Below are 25,979 nucleotides of genomic sequence, written 5' to 3' on the forward strand. Positions count from 1 at the left end.
AGAATTGTAGTAAAGGAGCAGACTGGGTACCTCCTCAGAATGAAGGAAAAGTTAACTTGGGGGGATTCTCTCCTAGAAAGGAAGAGAGCAGACAGCCTACTACCCCTTCTCCATGGAGCTGAGTGAATCAGAAGACAGATGAGAATTACGGAGTTTTCAGGACTCATTCTTCTATAGCATGGCTTCCAAGTTTGGGATAACACAATAGAATGAGAGGTTTTCCACAAGTTGAGAAAAAGGCTGAAATCAGAGAAGATGGACCTCAGAATTCTGTGTGGTTCTGAGTGTATACAAGGTGAAGGCCGAGTAATATTCAACATTCTCTACCCAAGTTCATTTTCAGTATTTTTAAATTTATGTGAATCTGCCTATGATTGTGATTTTCACCTTCATCAGTTAGTCTCTTTAGATATATTTCAAGGGGTCAAGAAACTGACCAGAGCCCAAACATGCCACTAAACCAAGAACAAGAGGATGCAAAATCTGTGGTTGCCCCCAATAACTGAACCTTCACACAGCAGGTTCCCCCTCTCAGCCTACAAATGTGGGTGTAGCTGGCTCATAAATATCAGCAGTTACATGTTCTTTCTCTTCTATCTTGGGATCTTCTATTCCTGATTTTATTTCCTGTGCATTTTGCAAAAACTTAGACAATACAGTCAGATTTCCTAGGCCCTTACAGTCTCAGATGGCAAACGATCTTCTCCAGCGACAGTCATGAAGAGCCCATAGGACATTTCCTCTGTCTTCAAAGTGTCCTGAAGCTTGTTTCCCACACAGGACAAGGGAGAAAATCATGTGAAGAGTTTACCTTACTCTCCACTTAACCAACAGAAAAGAGTGCTTGGCTGTCGATTCTGTGATTGCGCCAGGGACCAGCCTCTGTTCCTAGACTCCAGAGAAATTGGTTGTATTCTAACTCCATCTATTACTTCATTTTACAAGCCAAATGAATTTAGAGTTTAAGAACAATCCCAGACAAGTGGTTTCTTTGTTTTTCATGGCTTGTTTATCTGGAAGACGGTAACTGTGCAAAGTTCTCTTCCTACGTACGGAAAGCATACAAGAGTGTCCCCTGGGAATGGACGTCCTAAATCACTGCAGGGTCCCATTAGCAGCTTGATTAAAAAGATGAATGGCTGCAGGTTCAATTCAGGAAAGCCAGAAGGGGAAACATACAATGACATCTTCAAGGATGCCTCTAGGAAAGAACAGAGGACTATTCTTTCTCTAGTGTTACTGAGAAATACACCATTTTGTCATTACCATTTCTGTAATGGTTCATGAAGGTGGAATTTCAGGATATACAGAATCTCATCTGGATGGTGATCATAGGCATTTCCAACACAGAAATAACTTCTCAAGGTTCATTAACAGGTTAGTACTTGAACCTCTAGGCTGAGGAACTATAATATAATTGAAATACATTGTAAATTGCTTTGTAGATTGGACTTGTGTGAGCCTCTGGTCTCTGCATTTGGATCTATGGCACTCTTTATGAAGTGTGATTGTATAGAGTGGAACTTTATGTCATCAACAAGTACAGGAGGGCTCAATTTCACTATGCAAGTGTGAGACAGTCCAAAAATCAATGGTGTCCAATAGTTCATTGTGTTTGCAAGAAGAATAAGCAGTCCATCACCTGAATTTGCATCATCAAGGTAAAATAACTGACCTCTCTATGCAAGGAAAGGGACTGGTCTAGCCCCTAGAAGCATGTATGGTATTCTAGTAATGGAAATTATTATTGTTTCTGACCCCATCCTGGTCTATCCTTCAGTGGAATGAATGTGTGTGTCTTCCTAATATTTATATGTTGAAATACTAACTTCCATTTTGATGGGAATAGGAAGTGGGAGCCTTTGGGAGATAATTTGGTCAGAAGAGTAGAGCTTCATGATGGGATTAGAGCCCTTTTAAAGGGACCCCGAAGAGCTCCTCACTTTCTTTCCACTATATGATGATACAACAAAAAGCAGGCAGTCTGCAGTCTGTACCTGGGTATTCACCAGACCTGACCAGGCTGAGTGACATCCTGATGTCAGACTTTGAGCATCAAAAACTGTGAGTAATAAACGTTTGTTGTTTAAGGCACCCAGAAGTTATAGCAGCCCAAACTGAGAAATAACCTGACTCAGTCTGCCCTACAGTATTGAAAATTTGTCCTCAAATACGGGCCTTAGTGGGGTTATATGCCTCTAATAAGGAGGGAGTTACCTCAGTGCTTATTTATCTGCAGTGTCAGTCATAGTCAGGGGCCATGTCTGAAGGTAGACTTTTCAAAAAAGCTATATCCTGAGGAGAAGGGCGATTACTGAAGGAATGTAGTGCCTGGAGACTCAGTCCTCATTACTGCAGCCTAGAGCTGGTAGGGCATAGCTCAGCCTATGCCTGATATGCTGGGCCACATGCATTCATCAAACATTTATGGGAACCTACTACCTGCTGACTGCTATTCTATGCTGTTGTTTCCTCTGTGAATAAAACAGAGAGATTCTTGCCCTTATAAAGTTTACATTACAACATATGGGAGACAAACAAAACATGAGAAATAAGTAAATTATATGTTAGAAAGTGATTAGTGTTATGGAAACAAAGAAGAAGAAAACAAGAGTATTCTTCATAAACAGTAACAGTGGTTTTAGTAAAATACTCCCAAAGGCATCCTATCACATAAGCTGAAACACTATCAGCTGAAAGAATCAGTATGATGTTAGCAGCAGATTACTCCCTTCCAGCCATAGTGCCAGAGATGCAGAATTAAGCAGAGATAGCTTAGTGGGTTCATGGCATGGCAAAGTCCTGCTTGATTAAAACAGCTGGCCGTAGATCCCAGAAGGGAAAGTCTTTAACAAAGTTCAACACAAGAGGCACTTTTAAGCTTCTTCAAAAATAGGGCACACCTCACAGGGAAGTCTGGAATCTATGATAAGCTATAACATGCTGTGGCATAGGAAAACATCTGATACCAGCACTAAGGCCAAAAACAGTCCCAGGATGCATAAATAGATATTATGATCTCAACCTTCAAATGACTACAGGATTCTAACACTTTAGCTGCTCCTAGCTATATTGTCAATGTCATTCTGTTAGCTTAGAGTTTATTCTAGCCAGCATTTTACTTGGAACAACTCATTCTGATGCAAAAAATTCTTAAAATCTCCAAATGTAATATGCATGCTAACTACAAAAAACAGGGATAGATTGAGGATAGACACATTGAGAATAGGGTCTGTCTCTTCTCACAAAAGAAACTGCAATGAACCTTGTCACCACAGGAAGAATTGGCACCCTGGGTCACATAAAATCACTGAAGTGGTCCTCTCATCCTAACACGCCTACCCTATTCCACACACACACCCCTGCCTTAGAAGTATCTTGCTTGGTTACAGCTCTTTACTCCAAATCCAGACTGCACAACTATACTGCATAGAATAATAAGAATGACTTCAGCAATCTGCATGGAGAAGGTTATGCTCCAAATGACATGTTATGATCTAGTCCTTTTTTTATTGAAGTATCATTGACATACAATCTTATGTTGGTTTCAAACATACAGTGGTTCAACCTATATTATGTTATGGTCTAGTCTTTAAACCCAACTCTTTCCAAAAGATGCTCCAGAGGGGAGAACTTGAGCAAAACGTATGTCAATTGATCACCATGCCATTTTCTGAACATTCACAAATATGACCTGTCAAATAAAAATTCAAGCTACCAAAAACAGCTTTGATTACAGGCAGTTGACCCAGATTTCTGAGGAAGGATAGTGACTGGGAGCTCAGCTTTTGGCATAAGACTTAAGTAACATATCCTGGCTTTGCCACATAATAGCTGTGCGATATAGTTAGCTTTCTTGATTTCTTGAAGTTTCAGGTTCTTCCTTTCAGAAGGGGCAGATGAATAACATGTATCTCATAGACTCTTTCTGAGAATTAAAATGAATAGTAATGTAATAGGCCTAATGCAGCTTTTGACACAAAGTTAAGGAAAAATGAATCAGTAAGACAAACATACAAAAGTAAATGAAATGAACATTTGGACAGCCTTGGTATTCAGATTCTTGCAGTTGAAGCCTTGTTTTGTTTGCTGTTCTGATCAGTGCTTTTTCTCTGACTAATCTTTACATTCTCCTTTTTTTGATTCTTGGACTTGGACATTCTGAAGGTCTTGGATTTTATAATCCCCCTGTGTTTTGAAATTTCTTGTATCACCAGATGAAAGTCAAGATATCTCACTGAGTTCTGGTGTCAAAACCTGAGCTCATAATCACTAGCAATCCTGTCTCAGAAATTTTGGCCAGTTGTGTACTGGGCTCTAGAATTCCAGTGTCTAAGCTGGTTCCCTGATCTGTAAAAGGTCAAAAGTGCAGGCATTTTAAGTTTTCATAATTGTCTAGGGTACAAACATAATAGTTTTCTAAAAATGTGTTGATTTTAAGAAGATTCAGTTGAATACATTTCTTGAAGGCTTACCATGTAAAGGAGGAATGGTTTTAGTGACTGGTTAGGATCACAAAAGTAAATCAGCTTCAGTTCGAATTAACTAATTGCATGAGTTCATCCACCTCATCATTAAATGAAAGATATATCAGAAAATGAAATATTTATGCTTCATTAGGAACTTTTATAAAACAATGCCATAGACAGATTTTTTAGTACTCAATGTCTCTGGACATTCTTTTTAATAAAATAAATTTTAAAAAGCAAACAAAAAGAGGAGAGAAAATGATGAGATGAAGCTTAATATAATTCAGTAGGGAACATCAGACATACCCACCCAGACTGACATTCATGAAAGACTATAAGACAAGTACATAAGCAAAGAGGGATAGTAGTAAAAGGAAGCAACATTAATACTAACAGTGTGTTGCAGGACTTTAGAATCAGCAGTCCCATGATCTAAGTTATTGAGCAATCAGAACTGGAGAGAAAGGAAAAATACCCTTAGAACAAAGGAAGAATATCAAGGAAGGGGAAAAAAGACCATTTTTCCAGTGATTTTTGGTATTGGAAGATTTAGCAATTAGAGCCAGATTGTTGTGTTGTTCCTAATGCCATGAAAATAGGATGAGCATCAGTATATACATGTGAGAGCTTAAACTGAAGTCTTGGACCTGACTGAATAGTAGGAAAAGGATGCCCCTTAAGGATAGAGAAGGGAGGAGTGGGAAGGAGAGAAGAAAAATAAATGTTTTGAAAGACTGACAAAAGGTGATTTCGTTTCCACTTTGATTTGTGCTTCTAGTTTACCCAGTATAATTTCTCATGTGTTTAAAAAATATAATACTACATGGGTTCAGGAATATTTTATTTGTTTAATTGCTTGATATGAAATAGCATGATTACTTAACTCATTAAGCAATTCTATTTATGTCACTTTCCCTTATTTATTCTGATTTCATTTTTGAAAAATTTTCCTGCACAGGTCTCTTGTGTTTTGGTATCTTCCATAATCGTAAGTTTTTTTTTCTTTAAAGAACATGTTTGGAAAGCCTGTAAAGCAAAGATCTGTTAAGAATAATTCTAGCTAATGCATGTTAGAGAGAAAGAGAGGAAATACAACTTTTTAAATGACATCCTCAAAAAGAAAAAAACAAAACAAACTGTTTAATTCTTTCTCCATGAGAGAGGAGAGATAAGTCAGGTACTAAAAAGAATCATGTACTGAGTTTAATCTAGTTCTGCATAGTGGAGGACATATAATAAACAATAAGTAGTTTTAATCATGCAATAATACAATAGCTATACAGAAAAATCTACAATTAGCATGCTATTTTTGATATAATATAACCAGACTAGAAAGGGAGTTTATTAAATAGATATTCATATGTCTTCTAAAATAATACTTACAATTAGCCTGGATGAAATTCAATACACTTGGTAACATATTTACAAATTAACTGAACATTTCGAGTTCAAATTATCTGTCAGAGGTTAGAAACTGGAACTCTGTGGATATAGCATGGTCAGTATAAATGTTTTATTTGTTCCACAGTACTGTTTGAAAAATGAGTTTGAATGTCTTCTGAGAAGTCATTCACATTCAGGTTTGTGGAGGTCTCTACTTTCTTCCCTTCATTAATACAGTTACCTGCCAGGGTCTATACAATTATCAGAGTTGTTGACCCATGGGTTGCATATCTTGATAATGTTTGCTTATTTCTTTTTTCACTTTTAGGAAAAAGAAATGTTAGAAAGAAAAAAGACCAATCGCAATTTTTATATACTTTTAAAATCAGTCTTTCCATCAAATGCAAATTTTTGAAACATGTGGCACATGAGGTTGTATTATATGAGAAGACAACTGGCATTTTTTTCCAATTTGCCACTGAGCAATGGAGGTAAAACTTCTAGGTAAAGCAAGCAGCTCCCTTGGCAGTATGCACTGAACAGGCCCAAAGTGCTTGTATCAAATGGGATGCAAATATAATTTTTCCTAGCATCCATTTAGAATTGGCGACTCCAAGTATACTTTCTTCCTGATAAGCTTTGTCTTGCCCAATTAGCTTCCAGTGATGCTTGAAATTCCCACTTGAAAATGCCTTATGTTGACCTGTCCATTTTAATCAAGTTAAATACTACCTGGGAGGAAGATATATTAGCTATCACTTAGGCACAAATTAGTCTATCTGAACCTATTACTGCACATTATCAACCAGCAGAAAAGGAGGCCTTAGGGCACTGGTTCCTGAAACATTCAAATGCCAGATCACGGAGGGGCCTGGTGCACTTGGTAGAAAACCATGCAATATTAATCCATTACTCTTACAATCTTCATTTGGTTGTGTTAAATCCATTGTCATTTTATTCTAAAGGCCAATGCAGAAGGACAACTCACAGATTTAAGAATTTAATGGTAGAAAAAATTCAATTATGAACATTCTATCTTATATAAATTTTAACCATTTATATAATATTTTATTTTCAAAAAAATTTTTGTTTGCTGAAGGAATGATATATTTTAGTCCTGATGTCTCATGTAAATCTGGAAGGGGGTACTGATGGAATGCTAAAAGAAGTACTCAATTTTATTGACCCTAAAAAGGCTTTTATTGTAAGGCAAGTCACCATCTTCATAAACATTTATCAAGAAACAAAGAAAATGTTACTTTATTGAATGTACACATGGCTATAAAACACATAGAAATTTAAGAAATGGGAAACATGTTTATAATGTAACTGAAAATGGAGCTCCCAGTGAGGAGATTCAATTATTTTTCCTGGTTGCCTGAACAAATTGGGAGGTGTAGTGGGTGGGCACTTTTTTGGGGATTTGTGCATAGCGCAGCTTTTCTGAACCACAGTTCTTCAAGAGAATTAAGTATCAGCGCCCTAAGCCATTGCATGCAGTGTATTAACTACCCTCATATGCATCAAGAAAGGTATTAGCTACACACCATGCTAGAGAAAACTACTCGAATTACTTATTATAGAACTTAATTTTCTAGCAGCAACCCAGCTGAAAAGGATCGAGTATGGGGCTATTGAAGGACGGATTGATTCAGATGTAGAAAAACCTATACTCTCTTTTTACTTTAAGTGACATTACTTTATCAACTTGATGTAGTAGTATTCTTACTATTATTATTATTACTGTTACTCCTAGGTAAAATTACTTTATTATTAGGTAATATCACTTTCTTACCTTGATGTTTTGTTTTTGTCACTATTATTGTTATTAATAATACTATTTTTACTGCATAATTGGAAAAGATAAAGACAACTAAGAGATCAAGGAAATGAAGGCTTTTTTGGAAATTAGCATTATCTGAACTTCAAGATAGTTGTCTGACTCACAGAGTCAACCAACCCAATAGATATCTGGACATTTTAGTATTTGAAAAGCTTAATCTAAGTCTTATGTTTCTAATTTGAGCAAAGCAACTCAGTAAGTGAACAAAGTCATAAATCTTAATGGAATCTAAACATTCATAAAAAGAGCAAGGACTCAATTGTGATACTCACTGTCTTGTGAGTCAAGAAACCTTTAGAAGAAGAGCACTGAAAGATTATAAAGGGAAAAAGTTAATTATTTAATGATAATCAAGATGATATTTTTTAAAGGCAAAAGATATCAATAGTTAACTGATTAAATGAACAGAAAGCAAAAGAGTGACACAGAGATCATACTTTGGGTTACCACTGTAGAACTGCATAGTCTAAAGAAAGATTGCTGTTTAATGAGCTGTGGAAGTCAAAGCTCAGGGAAAAACTAAGTGTATGGACCAGCAAGTCAGTTAAACTCTCCCTTCCTGTGGGTTTATATCCTAAATGGAGATAATAGTGTTTTTCTTCATCTCAGGTAACTCCACATAAATGTGTGCATGTAAATATATAGAGAGAGAAAGAATGATTTATATTAATTGCATTGATATAAACTCCAAGATCTCTCCTCTCTTAGTCTTTCTCTTTCTCTCATACATACCACCTACACACACAAATGCCTTTCCCCTCTTATTCTCCCATGCTGTCACTCCTCTCTCTATCCTATCCTCCCAATTTCAGGATTTTAAAGTCAGTTTAAATTTGTATTTAAAAAAAAATGAAGAGAGAGAGAGAGAAAACAAGCCTATTGTGCAGTAATGAGCAATAATAGAAAAAATTCTCCTTTGAGTTAATCAAATTGAAGTGGACAATCGAAGAAAAGCAGGTGTGAAGAGGAATGAATGTGCATCTTTCCTACTTTATACTTTAATACTATAATTACATGGCAGTAAGAATCTACATAGAGCCAGCACTAGTTATGATAAACAATATGATTATATGGTGACTCATTCATTCAACACAGAGTTTTTCAGGAGATAAAAAAATAATTCATCATAAATTATAGGTTAGTTATATTTCACTTTCACAGTAATTATTGTAGGAATACCTAGATAGATTTTTATTCTTCAAAGGACAGTTACTGAAATTCATATGTTCCAGAATGAGATGGATTTTAACTTTTAAAATCGAATTCAAAGATTTTTTTGAATTTTTCTTCTTGTCTTTAATAGATTTCTCAGAAATAGTCAACCAAAATCTCTCTGTTCAATTAACATTGTTTAACATTTTACACCCTGCTATAGAGACACCATAATGGAAAGAAGGCCCATAATTCACATACAAGCTATAGAATTCTGTGTCTCAATTCACAAATAAATTTTGCATCCATTGTTCTCCAAAAGGTGAATCAAGGTGATGATTTATAGCTTTCTATTCTATAAATTTGAATACATATGATTAATGTCTAAATCAGTGGTAGTCATAAATACCATAGGAAGTTTGAATGTAGGGTGCAAAACAAAATAGGTATCTTGGACAATTTAATCACAGAAATGCTAACATTAGGCAGATCGGCTAAATTGGCTCAAATGAGTGGTAATAATGATGATGTCACCAAATGGATAAGCTACTAAAAGTGCTGGAAGTATCAGTCAACACCAGTCATTTACCAGAAGTTTAAAAAATTTGTTTTTGAAATTTAAAAATTTGAACCAAACATTGAGTAAAGAAACTTCTCATTGACTCACTTTGTTTCGTTTAATTCAATGTGCTATTGTAATATACAGAAAATGCAGTAAATATGAAACAGGTGAGAAGAAAATCTTGCAGATTTATGTACAATTGGTTATTACCAAAGAAAAGAAAAAAAAACAGTTGTGACCAAAACTAATTTATAAAAATGACAGGTTAGTTCTTTCATGACATGTATTTATGAAGTTTTAAAAGTACTTCCAAAATAATATATTTTTCTATATAAAAGCTATCTGTATCTTTCTATATTTCTACCTCTCCCTGATTTATCATTCATCTATCTATCTCTTATCTATTGTATTATTTATTGATATATATCAAATCACCCCAAACATAATAGCTTAAAACAAGAAATACTCATTTAACATCATTTAACAGTTTTGGGATCAAGACATCACGAGTGGCTTAGCTGGGTGGTTTGGGCCAGGGGTTTTCTTGTGCGTGTAGTCAGGACATCACCTGGATGATTCCCTTCCACGAACACTTACTCCCATGGCTGCTGGCAGGAAACTCACTCAGTCATTGGCTGCATGAGCCTGGCTGTACACACATGTATGCTCTTATGACATCGCTGTTAATTTCCCCCAAAGTGAGGGATCCAAGAGAGAGAAAGTGAGGAGGGAGTCTCAGTGCCTTTTATCATTTAGTCTCAAAAATAGCACATCGTCATTTCAGCTCTATTTGCCAGAAATGAGTCATTAAGTACAATCCACTCTAAAAGGGAGTGAATTAGGCTCCCATCACTTTAAAGGAGAAATATCAAAGAATTTATGGGCTCATTTAAAACCACCACATCTACCATCTATCTACTCACATCTCACCTCTGACCATGTATCTACCTACCTACTTTCTTTCCATCCTTCCTTTGTTCCATTATGTACCTTGCTTCCCACTCTCTTTCTCGGGAGAAAAAGAGGTTTTCATAGGAAAAATACCTGAGAAATAATGGCATAAGATAAACAAATTAATTATGAACTTTGATATCTACAACATCATTTTGGGGTAGTGCTGCAGTGAAACACTGAGGAACATGTTTAAAGAATCAACTTCTGGTAACTTGGGTCCACAGAAGAGATACCCTGACCCATATTTTCTTCATGTCTCATCCTAACAATGTTACTGAAGAGGTGATAATATATTGGGCTACTGGAACTTTCTGCCTTTTACATGTCTTTCTGGGTGATGAAGCAACTTCTCACATACACTCAACAATGGGGAAAAACTTACTCTATGGCAAAGTAAAAAGACACAGTCATGTTCTCAAATAACTTACAAAAATAGCCCCCAAGGTCATATATTTAACAAATACAAAATCACACTGATATAAGCATATGGTGTGATAAAACTGCAAAAGTTCATGGAAGCACAGAGGAGTCAGTCATTGATTATTTGGCTATGGAAGTGAGTGCAACATACAAAAAAAACAGTTCACAGAGTTTATAATATTTGATCCCTGAATGAAGAATGAGTGACACAGGGAGGGGGAGGAAATGTAGGCAGAGAAAATGGCAAAAGCTTGGAGAAATGCGTGTGCCTGGAAGGCGGTGATGAGGTAATACTCCTGGCCCATAGAACAGTCGAGACATATGTAAGGAGCGGTCCAAGATGTTTCTCAACCCTCTTTCAATCTGCATTTCATTTCCCTTATAGGTTGTATTCTTCTTGGATATTGGGTGGTCTCAACTTATTTTAAAAGGTGATTTGAAGAATTTTGACTTTTTCTGGCTCTGCCTGTCTCTGGAGAGGCATATCATTTGTCATGGATTCAATACAAGGGAGAGGTTGGAAAAACAATTAATCAATGAAGTTAACAGATAGCACAATGAAGTACTGTAAAGGAGCATGTCCTAACTTTTTGTTGTTGTTTATATATAAGTTTGGCATTTAAAATGTAGGTTACATGTAAATTCAATCCAAAACAAAAATTATAAAGGGTGGTATTTTTCCTTGAAAACTTCATATAGTTCATAGCAACATTTCCTCTTCTAAGAAGATAAAGCAGAAAGACTCCTGAGAGTTTACAGTGGGGTGCTGGGACCCATGTAGATTGTGTACTTGACCTCAGTTTGCCAAATATAAATTAAGTAAACATTTCTAATCACTCTGATTTTTCCTGTTCCTATTGTTTCTACTCAGGTTTTGTTTTATTTTATTTTGCCTCTAGGGATAAATAAAATGTTTCCTTTCATATTGATGGGAATTTATTCTTTTGATTGGCTATCTGAGACTTTCAGGAGATGCAGAAATAGGATATTATGTGTCCTTTCAGGAATTCCCAACAGATTTGACCTGGTCTTACCTAGGATAGGTAGTCATAAAAACATACTTTCTAATCTAGACCAATAGTTATTAACTCTGGTTGTACATTAGATCACACAGGAAACTTTCAAAATATACCAATGCTTTGGGTTCCACCCTTAATCAATTAAAATAGAATTTGGGGAGAAGACATAGACATTAAAAAACATTCCCCAGATGTTTCAAAGGTGCATCTTGGAAAAACAGAAGCATTGCTCTCCATTTTCCTCTTACTGTTTTATGTACAAGATAGGCTCTATCGCACTTTCCTTGAATAGGACCCATCACTACTTCCCTATTCTCTCTTGTCATAAGTCTCCCAGGCAAAGATGTGCTTTATGACCCATTTCAGTGGTCAAGCTGGGGTGTTTGCAAGACATTTCCAAGTCCATTCTCTAATCAATGTCTGAGTGCTGGTAAATGGCCTAGACTTCTTTTTTGAAAAAATAGCCTCAGGTATTTCTTAAGCTAGGTGATCATATGACCATACCACTGTGGTCGACAATATCAGGACTAGGTGACAGCACCAAAGCCAAACCTAGCCAATTATACTACTGAAAGCAGCTCTGAAAACTTAACTTTTCAACATATTTTAATAATAAAATATATTCTCTTCAGCTGGTTAGCCTGAGCATGTCGGTGCTTCCTAAAACCCGAAGAAAGGGTAATACAGCACCAGACACATTTTAATCAGTAATAACTGAACCTCTGCTAAACTTTATGAGCTGTAATATTTCCCTACAAAGTACTAATAGTATTTTATGATTTTTTTCAAGGTGTAACTCTCTTTTTCAGATGGCCTGGAACATATCTATGCATTCCAAATTATTTCTTCTTATAGTTCTAAGACTTTTGCTCTTTATTAATAGAAACATTGAACCTCTGGGACACTGAGTTTCATGAAAACATTGTCTACACTGAAATTAAACTGTTTCTTTGGTTTTAAAACCTTGCAAGCATCTGCCTTATGGGTGTTTTGTATCTCTTTTAAGATTCCCTGCTTTCTCTCCAAATGATCTCTAAACACGAAGTAGGAATTTACATATTTATGGTACCTTAGCTTACAGTTCATCTGGTTTTATTTGAAATAAGAGGGTCTAAAATACACAGGGAATGATTATACATTCTCATTTCTTCTCTGATTAGCAAAGTTTCATTCACCTCTTTTGTATACATTTATTTCTCTTGGTGGCAATTCCAAAAGCCTTTCCTCCACTTAGAGGATTAAGAACAAATAATCAGTAAACATTTGTCAATATATCCCCTACATACTGTCTTCGTATTCATACCACTCAATATAATTCCAGAAATTTAAAGGATAGTCAACAATTGTATTGTAAGACTGACTGGATGACTGATTAATTTCTCATCTTTTCCTGAGACCCATTATTTTAATAATTACCGAATTTTACTTAATAGTCTTCAAGCTCTTAACCTAGATTTCTAAATAGACCCTCTTTTTACAATTAGCAGTGTTTTTCCTTCTTCCTTGGATCATCAATTACTGGGGAAGCTAACCAAGTAACGAAAACTGTTTTTAAACTCTCAGGACCAAATTTTACTGACCAGAAGCACAGCATGCTCTAAGCAGACATTGGTCAACAAGCTGCTTAGAAGTTAGCAAGTTTTTGTACCAAATAGTGGATTATGCTTAAAAAATTAGATAAGAGCCTCTACTGCAGTTCCTTAAATCACCTGGAACAAACCCTTTACAACCTGGCAAGTGCTTCACATGAATGGAGTTGGCAGGATTTCCCAGACAGCTTGTCATTAGAGCGCTCTCCACCATCTGCCCTGACGTACAGGGATACAGCACATGCCACTCGGCCTGAATAAATCTGGGTTACAGCTTAAACGTCATCACACACCGTTGGTGAGCTGGCAAGTTAACTGGCATATACATGCTTTAATTCCATATGAAAAATAAGTTATATGCTAAGAACTTCATAGGATAACTTATAAATTTAATAGGACCAACCTATATAAACTGTGAACATATTATACAATATTTTTACCATCATTTAGAATGATGTAGGTAAGGTCTTTTTTCATAGGAAATCTGTCAGGAACCTTTAACTGTTTTAAGGTCAGTAGAAATAATTCCCCAAAACACAACATATTTTTAAAAAGCCATTTTTGTTGTGTTGTCATTTCTTTTCTGACACTTTAAAAGTCAAGGTGAGCTTTTTGCTTATACTTGAAGACGTTGGGACACATAATGGTCCAAAATGTGTTTTGAATTTTTATTAATACTAAATAAAGAGAGAATGCTACAGTCCTCAAAATCCTTCCAGACTCTTTCTACAGTTTATTTTTATCTAATCATTGTAATATAGGCATATATAATTTCTGGTCCTAGTAATTTTAACTGTATAATGGTAATGTTAATGATGCTGTTATAACCACAACAATAATCATTGTGACATTTATTTGGTACTTACTTGTGTCACAGATTGTTCAAAAAATTTTATAAATATTAACTCAATCCTCACAACCCTGTGAAATGGATATAGTTATCCCCATTTCTAAGATAAAACCAGATACACTGAAGATTTTAATAACTTGCCCAAGGTATTCATTTACCATAAAGCCTTAACAAGTCTTCATATTCTACTTGGTCAGAGATTTATCTTAAGTGATACGAGAATTCCCCAATGCCTCACCGGATTGATGAGGCAAACTGACAAAGAAAAATATGAGATGGCAGATATAAAAATATAAATTTATTAACTATTATAGCACAGTTTTCCAGAATAATAAATTGTCACTCAAGTAAAAGGGGATTTCCTCAGAGACAATTTAGATAATTAGTAACACAACCAGAACAAGAATCCAGGTTAAGTGTACTCTCTACCACATCAATTGGGCTCTCAGGGTAAAAAAGTAGAAAAAAATGAAGTAGTCTTGTCATTAGCTGGATATGCATCAGTGAGGTCCAAAAATAAATTTTCTTCTGGGAAGGAATTTACACAGAACTATAGGTTTTTGCTTTTTAAAACGATTTTAACAAATTAATCTGATGTATTTTTGCATTCTAATATTATTTCAACAGCCCAAACCTCCTATACTTCTGGGAGAAAACATTTATGCATTTGCATATTACTTTTTAAGTATGTATGCCACCAGCAATGGGAATGGCTTACAATTTATAAATAGCTAAAAGAAATCTGTTGGGTACTTGACTTAGTTACATTTAAACAGCCTTCATTTTAATTTTGCTTTTAGCACTTCTTCAGTAGAATCATTTTGAAACATTAAAATATATATTTAGCAAAAAAACACAACTTCTACAAGAAACAGAAGGTAGGCAATGGTATCATTGTGTAGAGATGGTGTCATTTCTGTGTGTATGAATGTGTGTATAAGAGACAAAAAAAAGGAGAAAGAAAATTAGTCACAGATTTTCCTGAGGGAATTTTTGCTTGGAAGAAAAAAAAATGTGAGATTACCTAATGTAAGTTAGATATTATAATTTATAAGCTATATAAATAAATTATATATATATATATACACTTTAATATTTAATGTGCTATTCTATAAATTGTATTTATATTGAACATATAATTTATATATAAAGATATTTTCACTTTAAGTCTAACATGTTCTGTATGTATAGACTAATCAATGAAACAATGGGCTTTCAGAGCAGAAAAAAATTCACCATTTTGATTTATATAGAAGGGTCTGAATTTAATTCCTGACAGACCACTAGTTGTGTGACCATGATCACAGCACATACAAGCTGTAAAGAGGGTTTGATAATTAAATGATCAATGTGATAACCTGCAAATTCAATGCTTAAAGATAGAAAGTCTCACATTTTACTAATATCACCCTAACACTGAACAATCATAACACTGAACCATTATCAAGAATATCCAATAATTTCTTTAAAAGGAGATAATTTTTATGAATACTTATTGTTTGAAAAGCATAATATTATAGATAGATAGATAGATAGATAGATAGATAGATAGATAGATAGATAGATAGATAGATAGATAGAAGGATTACAGGTAACTGGCTGCTTTCCTACTGTTTCTGCTGTCAACTACATTTTTTCCCTCTTAAAATATTCTACTCCAAATGTCTCCTTGAAGGGTATTGTCTTGGTAGCAGGCACTCTCTCCCTGTTCATACAGAATACTTTTTTTAATATGGGTTGCAAATGCCTCAGGGAAAAATTTCTCACCACACCTTTAGCACTGGGCTTGCACAACATCTGAATTTACAGCTTGCATAAATGTTTAATTTAAGGAATAAACATTGTAGAGGTAAAGCTAAAGGAGATGAGGGAGCTCTATGTATCTCTCTTTTGCACAGTGTCAACCTCCAGTTTATTGCTCAATGAATGCTGACAACATTAGGAAATATTCTCATACGAAGGATATTAGGAATGTAATTTGATTTAGTCCAATTGTATCTAGAGATAACAAATGCTTCCATTATCTGCTGTAATGACCCACCCAGGCAAATTGCTCAGAGAAGATTATGACACGCGATTGAAACCTTTATCAGTAATATAATACATATCTGAGGAGCTTTCACTTTGCAACCCTAGGAAATTGAGGTAAACAGCTCTCTGAACTTTGAGCTGATTATGGCAGGGGAAAATGGACATCTTATTATAACTCTTAAGGAGAAAGACCTAATGTTTGCCCTAATATTTGTTGTTGAAATGACTGAAGGTTCCATTTTTATATGTTTCACACTCTTGAAAAGTGGTTTGTGGTTTTGATGTCGGCCTGAGTTAAAAAATGCTAATGTTAACAGAAAAAAAATATTGAAACACCCTAATTAAAAATAAAAACTTATTTTTGTGTGTGTGTGTGTGTTTTTAAGTACTGTTTATTTTTCTGATTATGAAAGTAACACATGCTCAGAATTAAAAGTGAAAAATGAAGAAAAAATCATAAACCTACAACCTAGAACTAACATTATTAATATGTCAGGGCTTTTTTTGGTCTTTCTATATTATATATATATATATATATATATTCATACATATTTCTTACACAATGGGGGTCAACAATATTTTTTTTGCTAACAGCTTTCTTGAGATATAATTTGCATACCATACAGTTTACCCATTTAAAGTATATATTAAAATCCAATGATTTTTAATACAGTCTCAGAGTTGTGCAACTATCACCACAATCAATTTTATAACATTTTTATTACTCCAAAAGAAACTCAGACCCTTTAGCTGTCAATCTCCAGTCCCTCCCATCTCCCCAGCCCTAGGTAACCTCTAATCTACTTTCTTTCTCTGTAGATTTGCCAATTCTGGACATTTTGCATAAACAGAATCATACAATATGTGGTCTTTTGTGACTGACTCTTTTCACTTAGTATGTTTTCAAGCTTCATCCACGTTGTAGCATGATACAGTCCTCCTGATACATGATACATTCTGAAATACAATTCACATACTGTACAATTCACCTAAAGTATGCAATTCAATTACTTTTAATATATTCACAGTTGTGCAACCATTATCATAATAAGTTTTTAGAACATTTTCATTACCCCAAATTTCATTCCTTTTTATGGCCAAATAATATTCCTTTGTAGGGACATACCACATTATTTACCCATTCATCAGTTGGTAGACATTTGCGCTTTGTGGCTATTGTGAATAATGCTGCTATGAATATCTGTGTACATGTTTCTGTGTGGACATATGCTTACATTTCTCTAGGAGTGGAATTACTGTATCATATGGTCAACTCCTTGTTTAACCTGTTGAGGACCTTGCCAGATGAAGCATGTGATTTCTTTATCCTGATTTTCTTACTTAATACTAATTATGTGTCTTTTCACAAACTGTTAAATGTTCTGTGAACACTTGGCTTTTAATGTTTGTGGAATTCCAAATCTTAGTTAATTGATCTCCCTGTTAATAGGCATTTAGGTTATTTCTGATTTTAATATTATAAACAGCATGTTAATATAATATTATAAACAGTGAACATGTTTGGAGATCAATCTTTTTGTGCATTTCTACTTATTTCTGCAGAGCACATTACTCAGACCACTGGATCAAAGCGGACAGGTATTTTCTAAGGCTCTAGGTGCATAATGATAAATTGCCTTCCAAAAAAGTTGTATTGGTTTGCATCTTGGCAAGTTGAGTTTGGGAATGTCAGTTGCACACCACTTAATTTTTTCATTGTCTCCTGAGGTCACAGAGGCAGGGACCTTGGGAATCTTTGATCCCATACCCAGCTCAACGTGCAACTCACAGTACAAGTTCATGTTACACAAATGAGTGAAAGCAAAGGAAAGCCAAGAGTAGTGAGAGGCCATGGAGAGCAGAGGAGGCTACAGGTGTCTCAGCCACTGTGGACGCCTGCTTTGTAGAACTTACCACCCGGTTGACTTGAGGACTCAGTGCAGACTCAAATGGCAATCAGGCATTGAGAAGCCAATAACATTCAACGTGGAAGTTGAAGTGGCCAGTGGGAGAGAAGGACTCCGTAGTCATTTAGGGGTAGACCCCCGTGGGGATGGTCTGAAGGCTGGCAGCAACTCTTTCTTGTACTCCACTCTGTGGCTGTGGTCTTTTTTTTTTTGTAGATAATTATTTTTTTATTGAAGGGTAGTTGACACACAGTATTACATTACATTAGTTTCAGGTGTACAACATAGTGATTCAACATTTATATACATGACACTTCTAGGTACCAGCTATCACCATACCAAGCTGTTACAATATCTTGACTATATTCATTACATCCCGGTTACTTATTATTTTACCATTGGAAGTGTATACTTTTTGTTTTGTTTTGTTTTGTTTTGTTTTGTTTTTTGTTTTTGTTTTTTTTTTGTGAGGGCATCTCTCATATTTATTGATCAAATGGTTGTTAACAACAATAAAATTCTGTATAGGGGAGTCAATGCTCAATGTACAATCATTAATCCACCCCAAGCCTAATTTTCGTCAGTCCCCAATCTTCTGAGGCATAACAAACAAGTTCTTACATGGAGAACAAACTCTTACATAGTGAATAAGTTCTTACATGGTGAACAGTACAAGGGCAGCCATCACAGAAACCTTCGGTTTTGCTCATGCATTATGAATTATAAACAGTCAGTTTAAATATGAATACTCATTTGATTTTTATACTTGATTTATATGTGGATACCACATTTCTCTCTTTATTATTATTATTTTTAATAAAATGCTGAAGTGGTAGGTAGATACAAGATAAAGGTAGAAAACATAGTTTAGTGTTGTAAGAGAGCAAATGTAGATGATCAAGTGTGTGCCTATAGACTATGTATTAATCCAAGCTAGACATGGGCAATAAAACTAAAAACTTATTTTTAAAATTAAATTTACAACATAATTAAAATGTTCATGGTTATAAATATTTCTATGATGTTATCATGAACTGCTTTCTTATTGTTATATTTAATAACACATTTGTCTTCTGCAATCTTTGTTAAAAAAAAATGAAAATCAATGTGCAAAACCTCCAATGTACAGTGTCAGAGGAATACTGTTTGACTAAGAAAAAAAATGAACTTTTAGTATCATTTTAAAGGACACAAAATGGTGTAAATCAAACAGTCTCCTATGTTTTTTCTAAGGATCAATTTGTATGGCAAACTTTTATAGCAAACGAAGTAACTGATACCCATCTTGTAAATTTATCATGATGATGTGATTTTTAGTTTTAAGGACCAAATGCATTGAATAAAGTATTTAAAAGGAATGGAAGGCCCTTCAAAGGTCCTTTCCTATTGTTTTAGTATCCTCAATTAAGCATTTAATGTCTTAAAACTTCAAAGAAACATTGAATAAGAACATCATTTTAAAAATTCGACTTAAACTATAACTATATTGCATGATTTTATGAATTAAGTTTAACTATTTTTGCATTAAAGAGTATTAGGATAATGACTATGGGGATAATAAACTGTACAGCAAATTAAATTTACTTAAGTAAAATTTCTTAAAAGACAAAACTCAAATTAATCTGGACAACAGTAAACTTCGACTGATTACTGTCCAGTAGAACATGTGCTTTGATGAGGGGGATAAAAATATGCAAAACAGATATTTTTAATCTGGGAGAAAAATCTTATTTAAACATAACCTTGGGGCTATAAGGTAAGCTAAAAGGTCATTTAAATGGAGTTTTTGCCAAAGATTAAGATATTGGGGTTTTGATTCATACAGGAATTGAAAATGCTACTTCTGAGTTGAAATGTTAGAAAAAGAAAATTGTAATTACTATGTCCACAATAACACCATAATTTTCCAGGAAATATTTAAATATGCCCAAAGGTTTAAATTCCACCTAACTGTTGCTGTAGGTTATGATAGAAAGTAGTTAGGCAGACCTTTTCTTTAGAAGATGTAGTGATATGAGACCTGTAACCTGAAACCACAGTAACAACAGGAGCTGATCCCTCAGGGGCTCTCTGCAGGGTCAAATCCTCTGTTAAATGGATTACCTGACTAATGAAAGGATTATGCAATTGGGTAGTCGTGCCCCTTACAGCTGTATTATTTCTGTCTGTTCTCCGGAAAATACCAACTATGTGCCTCCAGAAATAGGATTTAATATCAATCAGCAATTAATGACTTGGAAAGCACAGAAACCAGAGATAGAAACTTAAATAATGATCAGATTTCTAAAGTTTACAGCTTTGGCTTTAAGGAAAAAAAAAAAAAGGAAAGAAAGAAACATTGAAAATAGATAAATGTGATAGAGAAAGTGTGCTAAATGAGTATTTTGTACTTAACTGTAGTTTTCTTTCCTAAGTTTCCAATTCTGCCAAAGTGAAGAGGTTAAAGATTCTGCTATTCCTAATGACAGTGTGTGTAGTAGGGAAAACACAGACTCCAAATTTTATTTGTAAAACACACACACACACACACACACACACACACACACACACATAGTGATCTCTGTGAATATTGATTGAAACTTTCCTATTATTGTGTATGTTTATTAGGTAATCTTATATGGTGTGGCCCAAAACAATCCTGAATTAAAAGTTTTATAAATACCAGTGTTATAGCTAAAATCCAGATTTTTTTTGAGAGATTTTATTGTGAAAATGCCTACAAAAGTAGGAAACAATTATCTTTCAATAGTTTATATTAATGATTATTTAATCTGATCACTGTACCTATGTTTAAACAGTTATATAGAAATTATTAAGTTTCATAAAAGTAAAACTACTGAGTATAAACATAAAGGTATAAATTATTTTGAGAGCCCTTTTCTCTCATTTATCAAAGTCAATACTTTCCCTATTAATGGCGATACATATTCCTCAGATGTTAAAAACCTCCCACAAAATAATTTTTTTAAAGGAGCATTGTTAAAAACATAGAGAAGCATTTTCATTTCATACCTTATTGGGTTTGCATTTCTACCTGATGCTGAATTTCTATTTCATGTGAAAGAGAACCTATGAAGTTGCCTAGTACATATATTTTTTTACACTTTAAAAATGTGCAATTTATTGTATGTAAATTACATCTCAATAAACTTTTCTTTTTGCTTTTTCTATTGAAGTATAACTGATATACAACCTTATATTGGTTTCAAATATGCCACACAGTGGTTCAACAGTTACCCATATTATTAAATCCTCACCCCCTCTAGTGCGGTTACTATCTGTCAACATAGATGTTACAGAATCACTGACTATATTTTCCATGCTGTACTACTATCCCCTCGACCAACTTATTATGATTGAGAATTTTGTGCCCACTCACACTCCCCACCTGTCCACCTCAACACCTCCTCCACTGTAAGAGAAAATAAAAATAAAACACATCTCAAATAACTGATATGACTTTAATCAATGCCAAAAGAGAAATAGTATCTTGTAAGGTTTCAAAGACAAAGGAGGTGTGCGCACGTGTATGTGTGTGTGTGTGTGTGTGTGTGTGCACTCTGATTATTAGGGAAATTTGATGAAGGGCAGAGTTTCAGCAGAGAGCATTGAAATGACAAACACTGAACAAAGATGAGGAGAAAGTAACATTTAGAGTATTAATGTTGATGGTCATTTTATGTGTTAAGCATTGTGATGGATACTTGACTTCATTTTAAGAATTCATTAACTCAGTAAGTACAGATTACATACATATAATATTTTAGGGAAGGAAATAATTGATTACAAACCTTAAGTTTATTACTACTACTATAACTACTAACAAAGACAATGATAAAACAATAGAGTCTGCTATTAGAACATATAGTAAGGGGACCTGGTCTGGTCCAGTAAAGACAGAGGTTGACAACAGGTGATCTTCAGTGGTATGGATCTGAGCTAAGATCTGAATGTGGACTAGGTACAAACCAAGCAAGCAGTAATGGGCAGATGGAAGACTGCATTTCTTCTGAATTTAAGCTGCTAAATGATGCTGCATCGACAGTCAGGCATATCTCTATATTTTTTAACCAGGTGAGTCAGTTAGTTCCATTCCTTATATAAAACAGTTTTTTCTGAACTTCTGTTACATTTAATACAAAGGGTCCTAATTAATTTGACATTGATCACTTGTGCTCATACTACTTTCACTTTATAATTTTATATATCTCTGAAGTTTCATGATTAGTGAATTTAATTAATAGACTTATTGATCACTTGTGCTCACACTATTTTCACTTTATAATTTTATATATCTCTGAAGAGTTTCATGATTAGTGAATTTAATTAATAGAGTTTTTAGAAATAATGAAGTGGAGTAGGTCTATCTACCGATGTAATTTTTTCAATGCTGGCCAGTTTAACTTACATATAAAATAATAATTATGATATTATTCAATCAGAGAAGACATAAATAAAACTATGTGTTGCATTTCTGTGCAAACTTCTCAAAATGTTTTTATCCCAGGTACTTACTTGCCAAAACGTAAAATGTAAAATATAAAACATTTATATTTCTTTAAGTTCTAATTAAAATTTAAATTGGTTAAAAAAAGGGTATTTTGATTTCTGTAAACAAAGAATCTCAATATTGTTGCTTTATGCTAATATTAGTAAAACCTCTATAAATATCTTAACCAAGTATTCCTCAATACTCCCTTCTCTTTACCTAGGGTGTATGTCAATGGAATAGTCTTAATTCGCATCAAATAAATTATATCTTAATGTGAAATAATTAAGGATATTTAACATAATTCTCTAAAATATTAAACCTACACATCAACTTAATCACAATTCCATTTTTCAATGTGTGTAAAATTATGAGCCTATATATGCTACTAAATACAGTGTATACTTTCCATTATATTATGAAGATATATCTTCTTTTAGAACATAAAAATGCAGATTGATGATGTTATTTGGTATGGTCCCCAAACTTAACTTCCATTTCTGAATACCAAAAAAGAAATCGCACCTTATCTTTTCTGGTTGCTATTTCTATATGGCAAGGAGAATATGTATGACAATGAAAATTACTAATTTCATGAAGAAATGAAAACATATATAACTTCTTATGGATTCTTCCTTTGCATTTCTGGAGCTAATAACTAAAGTTTGTAAGAGTGCAGAATGAAAAACTCTGAAATGCTGAATTGTCTTAATAGAAGAAAATAAATCTGAACAGAGAAAAAAAGAAATTTGTCCACAGCTGGTGATGCGAAAATTTCATTTGCACACACAAAGTACATGAAAAGAATTCCAGTTTAAATTTAAATGATCCCACTATCAGTGTCCTGAGAGCATTTAATATGCTTGATTTTTATTCAAACAGTGTAAGTTCTGTGTAAATATAGTACCCTATATGAGTTGATCATTGTGGAAATTAATTCCAATAAATTCTCTATGTAGAAAGAAAATTACAGGTCAAATTAAAATGTTTGTACTGATACATGAGGAGCTAAGAAAACATATATACTTGACTAGTAAAATAAAAATTTGAAAACCATATTCTGGGAATGGTACCTTGTTTGAATGAGTTTAAACTGAGAAGGAATGCACAACTGAAACTTTATGGGAAACAGAAGAATGGTAGAATGCCTTAATTAATGAAACTAGAGGTAGGAAGTTTCCATGATAATAAAAGTTAGCTTCAATCCTGACTGAGGAATATGTCATGGAGATTACACACATGATAAGAAAGAGTGGATAAAAAAAGAAACTCGTAAGGTTATATTCATCTTCTCTTTCTGTCAAGAAAAATGAGAAAACAAAAACTAAATCTAAAAGTAAGTCACAAACAACACCAACTACTTCTCCACTTTATCTGAGACCAGAAAAAGAGACGCAGGTAAGAAAATTGATTACAATTTTATGATTAGCATCCAAATAAGTCTTTTACCTAAATGGGAAAGTAGGAATATGAGAATTTTCAGCAAAATTCCAGTTGTCCTAAGAGTATGGAACTTTTTAGGTTTTCAAGACCCAACATATGAGAAATCACTTAATCATCAAAGTCACCAAAACACTTCTCAATTGTTCCAAATCTGGGTTGAATGTAGCACAAGAGTGAATGGACTGGAGGGTTAAGGATGAAAAGGGTCTTATGTAAAATTGAAAATTATTACAATCAGGGTATTACATCAGGGAGTGATTTTGTAGGCTAAAAATCTCTTTTAAAGTCTTATGAAAAATAATGTTTATATCTCACTTAAAATAGTGCAACCTACAGATGGGAGAAAATTTTTTCCAAACCACATATCTGATGAGGCATTAATATCTACACTATATTGTAATATATAAAGAACTCATACAACTCAGTATCAAACCACCCAACACAAATAACCCAACTGAAAATGGGTAATGGATCTGAATTAATATTTTTCCGAAGACACACAAAGGGACAACAGGTGTTCGAAAAGGTGCTGAACATCACTACTCATCAAGGAAATGCAATTGAAACCACACTGAGATATCACCTCACATCTGTCAGGATGGTTGTCATCAAAAAGACAAGAAAGAAAAAGTATTGCAAAGAATGTAGAAAGAAGGGAACATTTGCACACTGTTTTGGGGAATGTAAATTAGTAGTCACAATGGGAAAAATTATGTAGGTTCCTCAAGAAGTTAAAAATAGAACAACCAAATGATCCAGCAATTCCACATCTAAGTATATATCTAAAGAAAACAAAATCATTATCTCAAAGAGATAACTGTATGCCCATGTTCATAGCACTATTATTCACAATAGGTAGGATATGGAAACAACCTAAGTGTCCATTAACTGATGAATGGATAAATAAAATGTGTTATATATACAAAATGGAATACTATGCAGTCTTAAAAGTAAGGAAATACTGACATTTGCTACTATATAGATAAACCAGGAGGGCAGAGTGCTAAGTGAAATAAGCCAGACAGAGAATAGAAGCATGGTATACTCTATATGTGGAATTTTTTTAAAAAGTTGAACTCACAGAAACAGTATAAAAGTGACTTCCAGGGGTTTGGAGGAGAGGAAAATTAAGAGTTTGGTGAAAGGGTAAAAACTTTCAATTGTAAGTTAAATAAGGTCTGAGGACCTAATGAATGGTGATATAGCTGCTAACACTGTATTGAATAATTGACATTTGCTAAGAATGTAGAACTTAAGTGTCCTCACCATAAAAGCAAAAAAAAAAAAATAAAGAATAATAATGTGAGGTGATGGATGGATGAATTAACTAACTTGATGGGTGGAATCCTTTTACAATGTATGTCAAATCATCACACTGTAAACTTTAAATATCTTATAATTTTATTGTCAATGATACCACAGTAAAGTTGGAGAACACATGCATGTAGTATATCCTTACATATCTAGCAAAATTAGACCTGTTAATGGACATTTTTCTCCTCATAAGAAGTTTAATTTTCCTAAGATCATTGACTATTTCTAAATCATCTAAACCCCTTTCACCAGAAGAAAAGCAAAATGCCCTTCTTATACCAAACACAGGACCACCATGCCATAGCAACTCAAGCAATATTCAAATATAGCTGTACAATTTATGCACTACAATTATTAACTGATTCCTTCAACAAGGGATACAAAAACATTTAGTTCACAGGCTTTGTAATTAGACTAAAATTAATCCTTTAAATTAATATATTTCTTGTTTTTAGGTCATTAATCTTAGTTTGTGTTTTAGTATAACTAAATATGAATGTGTGTCCATATATATTTTCTTTTCACAAATAACTTTCTTAAATTTCATCATATAA

General features: G+C 34.0%; 1 protein-coding gene across 3 annotated transcripts in view; it reads right to left on the reverse strand.

Moving 5' to 3' along the window:
* The window catches only part of NCAM2 (neural cell adhesion molecule 2), a 504,953-nt gene that overhangs the window by 202,055 nt on the left and 276,919 nt on the right, over positions 1–25,979 (reverse strand). Inside the window, exon 2 of one of the 3 annotated variants that reach the window (XM_057501625.1) lies at positions 10,362–10,453. The exons of the other annotated variants lie outside the window; for them this stretch is intronic. Coding sequence (XP_057357608.1) covers positions 10,362–10,392 — 31 coding nt within the window. The 5' untranslated portion in view covers positions 10,393–10,453. The remainder of the gene's footprint in view (positions 1–10,361; positions 10,454–25,979) is intronic. 3 annotated transcript variants of the gene reach the window in all.

The sequence above is a fragment of the Manis pentadactyla genome, chromosome 1, assembly GCF_030020395.1.
Source record: "Manis pentadactyla isolate mManPen7 chromosome 1, mManPen7.hap1, whole genome shotgun sequence".
Lineage (NCBI taxonomy): Eukaryota > Metazoa > Chordata > Mammalia > Pholidota > Manidae > Manis > Manis pentadactyla.